At 49.1% G+C, this 6,341-nt stretch overlaps 1 protein-coding gene across 1 annotated transcript in view; it reads right to left on the reverse strand.

Moving 5' to 3' along the window:
* Nucleotides 1-6,341, reverse strand: part of LOC103808000 (potassium/sodium hyperpolarization-activated cyclic nucleotide-gated channel 4) — a gene marked incomplete at both ends in the record, with an annotated part of 91,205 nt that overhangs the window by 27,718 nt on the left and 57,146 nt on the right. The window contains one exon of the mRNA XM_009080754.1: nt 5,391-5,552. Coding sequence (XP_009079002.1) covers nt 5,391-5,552 — 162 coding nt within the window. The remainder of the gene's footprint in view (nt 1-5,390; nt 5,553-6,341) is intronic.

Consider the following 6,341-nt stretch of genomic DNA (forward strand, 5'->3'; position numbering starts at 1 on the left):
GCAGTAGTTTAACAGGACAGCACATCTTCACAACAGAATTGAGGGCAGGGAAATGCCAAGCTGAAATTCCAAAGGGAATTTGGGGAAATGGAATAAGAATAGCAGAACTGAAATTTGATACATCAGAAAATTGGCTGTCAGGATCTTTAATGGCTGTGAACATCTGGATACCAGGCAGGTTTGAGTCTTAAAAGCCATTCTTCCAGTAACTTGCTGCTCGGGAGTGCTGTTATGAGGAAGCTTGCCAGTGTTTTGTAGGAATTAGTCATCCAAAACTATAACACATCCCACATCACTGATCGCCTGTAGCCTGCAGAAACACTTCTGGCACCCTGGGAACTCTACACTTACAAGTCACAACCCCAATTCCCATCAGCAGCACAGGCTCCCTGTGAGCACAGGCTGTGTCGTGCAGCTGAGTAATGACAGACTGAGGGGAGAGCTGCAGGAGAACAGGGAGTGGCTCAGAAAAATCCTGAGCAGTGTGGTCTGCTGGGAGAGGAGATCAAGGACTGCTGAAAGAGAGGCACTTCTGTGAAGGGAAAACCTTTCAGAGCAATTACCATTAGGACAGAATCTGTAAAGAGCACTGGATCCTCATAGCACTGTCTGTGTGATGACTCTCTGCTGATAGATCTCAGTATATCCCTTGTTTTTAGGCCTTTTGTTTTCCACAGAAAGAGCAGACAGGTCAAGAGTGCAGTACTTTAGGCCAGACTAGTAGTAGTGGTTCCAAATGTACTGTGGACATAGATTTACAAGCACCAGGTGCCTCATACTGACACAGCTTGTTTCCATAAGAGCCATACCCCTATATAACATCCCACTACACCACTCCCCACAGTGGGAGGGTTGTACCACTTCAAATATACTGGAGTGGCTAAAATGGCCCATTAGGGTAGGTAAATGAGGCCTTAAACTGCAGGAAAAAAATGACTCCTTGTTAACTAAATCCCAAAGCAAGCTGAAGTGGAGCTACAGCTCTGTGCTTGAAGACAGTCAAGAGGGATGTTAGCTCAGACACATGCCAGGCACTAGGAATGTTTGCAAAAGAGACTTAAACTGACTTTGAAGCAGTTTCTCAGACTAGCTTGTTTTAAACATCCACACTGGCAGTGCTAGAAGGGTTTCTCTGGGATTAGAGTCTGGACTGCAATGCCTCTGCTCAGATCCACCTTTGAATACTTGGAGACATGTTCCTGGAACTCTTCAAAGACAGTGCTGGGTTCTGTGGTACCTTACAGAAGCACCTAAAGGAAAAATAAGGTGTCTTATACGATGTTCTGGTTCTGATGTAAATGTGAGTGTGTCTGGCTGAATCCTCACTGGAGAAGTCTTGTGAGAGAGCAGTAAAGACACAGAGAAGCAATGGAAGTTCTTGGGGTAGGGGCATAGTCCATGGGCATAATGTTACACCTGATTTAAACCACTAACATTTCAGAGAACTAAGGTGCTGTCTGTAATGAAAGGGCGTATTTCAGCCTTGGGTGCTCCCACATTTGCCCCAGCAGTGATCTGAACTGGCCACAGTCTTGTTATTTGGGGTTTGCTACAGCACTTGCACTCAGGTCAAGTTGTGAAATAAGGGCTCTGGCCATCCCTGCCCTCCCCTGGACAGCGCTGGAACTGCTGGGCCGGGAAAACACCTCCAGATCCACTTCAAAGGGTGGGAGTAGTGGGGGAAGAAATGCAGATGATAGATCAAACCGTCTTGGCCAGAATCTGCCTGTTCTAGGCCTGTTTACAAGGAGAGCTCCACATGGCCCTCACCTGCCAGCAGGGATTTTCTCAGGACTCTGAGTGCCCCAGACAGCCTTGCCTGGGACCCTCATCCATGCACCCAGTGCTCCTGGAGCTCCATTTCAGCTCAGGTCTGGGCACCACCACCTTGCCTGAGCTCACTGTACCCATGTCCTGAGCCCTGACTGTAAGCTTCAGCCTTGTTTCCAGCCTTGCCTCTGACCCCATCTCATCCTGATCCTGACAGGACTCCTGGGATAGACCCTGGACATGACTGTCACTCTACCTTCACCAGAATGGTCACCATTATCAGCAGTTCTGTGGGCCCACTCTACTTTGGACTGGTAGAACTGTGCCTTAGCAAGGGCAGTGCCTGTCACCCTTGGCTCCTGGCTCACATCCCATCATGGAACAGCCCTACTCTTGCTGCTCCCTGACAGATTTTTACAGAACATGATAACCTGCTACACAGATTCATGTGCCTACTGAAGGGTGGGCAGGAGGGATCTACTGGACCAAAGGCTTGGGGGGAGTTAGGAATCACACATGCAGGATTGCTGTCTGCCATAACACATGCTGCATCTGTTCTTCTTCCTTCTTTCTATCACCAGTAGCACAAGGAAGTGTTTTGCTGCAGAGAGGGGGTATAAGCTCAGAAGGAAGCTCCTCTCCTTCTGGTGGAAAGGAGGATGATCAGTATTTCCCGTGCAAGGTCCCTGCATTTGCCACGGGGATATTTGCCTTCCGTGCAGGGTTTATCAGTTCAGCACAACACCCAAGGGAGAGAGCCACGTGTTTCCAGCAGCTTTCAGGCCTCAGCAGAGCTCAGGTTTCTCTGTGAGGAGCTGCCAGGGCAGGGGCTCAGGGGCCGATGCTGCCCGCACACACGCTGCTCCGCGGCTGACTCACCAGTGCTTCCAGTCTTTAATAAAGTGCACTGCAGGGAAGCTAATGCTGAAGCCCCTGGGACTGAGGCTGAACAATTAATACTGAAAACATCCTTCCCTGCCATTTCAGAAGTCATCCAGAGACCAACTCCTTCTACAACTGCTAAAGATGGAACACGGTTCATGTAGAAAACATCAAGATGAAGTGGACTCGGGGATTTATCAAACCCCTGAAATGATTTTGGCAACATCAGACCCTTCACAAATCCCCTGGATGAGGATCAAACCTTTAGGAGGCAGATGGGAGGTGATGAATCTTCTTTCTTTGCTGCATGGAAATCAGAGCTGGTTTTATGGGCTGCCAAGTGACTAGGAGGGAAACCCTGGAGCAGTGGAAGAGCAGCACACTGGAGGAGAAAGCCTCCAAAGCATTTGGCACCTAACTTTCAGCTCCCCTTGGCTATAGCAGCTCCAGAAGATTCCTTTTTACTTCCTACAGTGGTTCCACCCCAGCTTTGTGGCTCCTGTGTGTAATCAGGGCAGTCCTGCACTAAGTATATTTATCTCCTCAAAGCTGTGACCAGGTCAGTACAGAATGTCCCCAAATCCAACCTACTGGTGCCCTGTCACATAGAGATGCCATCTTGGCCTCTCCCCTCCCGACCCTGTCCATCACAGCTCTAAAACAGAGCCATTCTGGAAACTTCCATCAAGATCTTGGCACCAGAGTCTGAGAAGAGTCCAGACCTGCAGTTTCTTGTTGTTGCCTGACCCAGTGGCCTCTCCTATTACTTCACTATAGACTATTCGTAAATTGATGGACTAATAATGCCATCCACATCCATCAGTGGTCCCCATGATACATCTGGAAATCTTCTCAGGAGATTAGAGGACATTATTGTGAGAAAAAACTATCTGATTCCAGAAGAACTAATTATTCTCTTTGTTAAATATTCTAAACACAAGCTATTTTGGGACTGGTATATTCCTGTACAGCTTCTGGAGTGGATGCCACCTGAACTATAGGTGGGGCATGTAATCAGCTCTCCAGTTCTTTATCCCAGTTTCCTGAGGCTTCATTTTTGAGATAATAATAATAAAAAAATTCACTTCTATTAAGTGGAAAAAGTGAAGGTGAATTAGCTGCAGAGGAGAAGTGGAAAAAATCACACAAGGCCAGTTTAATTCCCAGCTTCACAGGCTCTCAAGGCTGGGAAGACAAGCATTGCAGCATGAGTAAAGCTCTGCTCTGGATAAAAGCTTTCCACCCTGCCCCTCCTGGAGACTGCTGAGCTCTCCTGCCTCTGGAATGCATCTTTCCCCCTCTCCCTAGTCTTGCTGCTAAGAGAGTTGCCTAAGCTGAACCTTTTCTTCCTCTGTCCTGTCTCCTGCCACCTTTCAAGCCTCTTCTCCTTGGCGGTAGCTGCAATCCCAGCTTGTACCTCTTCCTTTAGAGATGGATGGGAAGAGCAAATAGAACTTATTGCCATCAGCCAAATGTTAGGATAAGGGAAACATGGTTCAAAACTGCTGCTCTGAAGCTATTCTGCAAGGGCACCATGGCCAAGTCACCTCCTGGGATGAGGATGAGTTCTGCCTACACCTCTGAGCTCCCCAGGCCCAGGAGCTGCATGTCCCTTTGGACCTGAGCAGCACAAGCACAATGGGGCCCTGATCTCTGATTGCTCCTGCCATCTAAATAATAGGGTGAAGACAAGCAGCTGCTGCATGGGTTGTTCTTCTGTTGGAGATAAATAGAGGGTTCTGGTCTCCAGAACTGTCAGTCTGGCACCTTTCAGCAGCAGGAAATGAATGATTATTGCAAGGGAAGAAATGAATACATAAACACCAAACAGAGGAGTTTTTCATGGCTGCTCACCCCTCTCAGGCACGGGCAGCATGTGCCCACAGCTCTGCATGTGGGAGGCATGGTGAGCTGGCAGAGCTTTTAGACATTTTACATTTGTTCTGTTCTGCCCGAGTGCCTGATTATTTCCTTTTTTTAAGAAGAAATTGGCTGGGGGAATCTGGAGGTTAAGAGCTGCAATAAGAGGCAATTTTTTAAGCTTTGTCAGGTTTTGCTGCTTAATCAACTGGACATTGTCCCTTTGAATAAAAGATTCTGAATTCTCAGCAAGACGGTTGAAAGGTGCCATGAACTCCCTGTGCATTTCCCATATGGTATGAAGCTCCCTCACAGCAAACAGCAGAGCAGGCAGCACAGCTCGGGATGGCACTGGCCAGTTGCTCCTCATGCCCTGATGGGAGCTGAACTGTGGCTCAGCACAGTCTGTTCCTGCCCTTTTTGATGGGATGCTGTGCAGCAACCCGGGGAGGAGGGTGGGTGATCACAGAGACCCTTCAGGTGGATGTGGAGCAGAAGGCTTAACAGTTTCCTTGGGAGCAGTAATGGGAAGTATGGATCAACCCCAGCTATGGTTCTAGGACCCCCTGTGCCCAGATTCCAGCAGAAAGCCGTTCCCACCCTCTCTCCTTGCTGCTCGGTGCCAGGAGGGGGAGCCTGGCTCCTGTGCTCCGAGGCAGCAGCCCGTGCCACCTCCGCCGGGGCCGGTCCTGCTCCGCAGCCTTGGCACTCTCTCCTTGCAGGATCTGCCTCCAAGGCGCCTCCGTGCCCACAGCGCTGCGGCAGCATGGTGCAGGAAGGCCCTAGGGGAGGTGGGGGAATGGGAATCTGGGGGATGGATGGCATGTGAGTGCTGGGAGGTGGGAGCTGCAGCGGTGGGACCGAGGACCAGCACTTACCACCATGCGGTTGAGGGACACCCAGCAGTCATCAGGGAAGTCCTGCAGCATGGGCACCAGGAACTGGAGGCAGCCGTCCCAGTGACACAGCAGCAGCATCATCCCGATCAGGTTCACGATCCTCACCACCGCACTGGCCAAATCGTAGGTCATGTGGAAGATCTGCAGGGGCCGACAGGGAGCAGATTAGATGGCAGCTCCCCAAAAACAACCAACCCAACATAATTAGATGCAGTATCAGGGTCAAGAACCTTGCTAAAGTGACAGAAAAGGCTGCATCAGCTCAGGTCAGGCACAGTATGCAAGCAGAACCAGCTGAAAAACAGATTAAAAACCAAAATACAAAATCATAACCATTCACCCCTCTTGCCCTGTGATTTTGCCTTCTAATTTAACATTAAAAGCTCCATAACTCATTTTATAAAATAAGCTGGTTGCAAATATTTCTGGAACATCAGCCACTCCTCAGAAATAAACTCTATCATTACATCTTTTAACTGCAATGCCCTTCTTTGATTTCTGTTCTTGCTGAATATATGTTACACAGTGACCCATGGTGGCAGCTGTCTTTGTACTGGATGTCAGCTGCAGTCTCTGCACGTATCAAATGCAAGAAAGAACAGCCTCAAACTCAGCAGAGACTTCTAGAAGAGGATTTGATTCATCTATTTTCTTGTATTTCTTGTGTTCTGCTGCTGTATCTCTGTGAAGGTGGGCAACAAAAAGAGAAACATGGCAGAGCTGGACAGCAAGGGAGCCCAGAAACCTGTCAGCAGGTACCAGCAATCACAGCTCTGCAGTCAGGTCTCAAGGGTCCCTACTACCAACCTACCTACATCCGCAGCCAAGACCTATGATGGGCACTGTTTTTCCCGTGATGGTGCTTGGCTCTTTAGTGCCCAGCTGTGTGATGTGGCAGCTGCTATCCCAAGCTGCCTATCTGCTGCCCAG

This window comes from Acanthisitta chloris, unplaced genomic scaffold, assembly GCF_000695815.1.
Source record: "Acanthisitta chloris isolate BGI_N310 unplaced genomic scaffold, ASM69581v1 scaffold16888, whole genome shotgun sequence".
Classification (NCBI taxonomy): Eukaryota; Metazoa; Chordata; class Aves; order Passeriformes; family Acanthisittidae; genus Acanthisitta; species Acanthisitta chloris.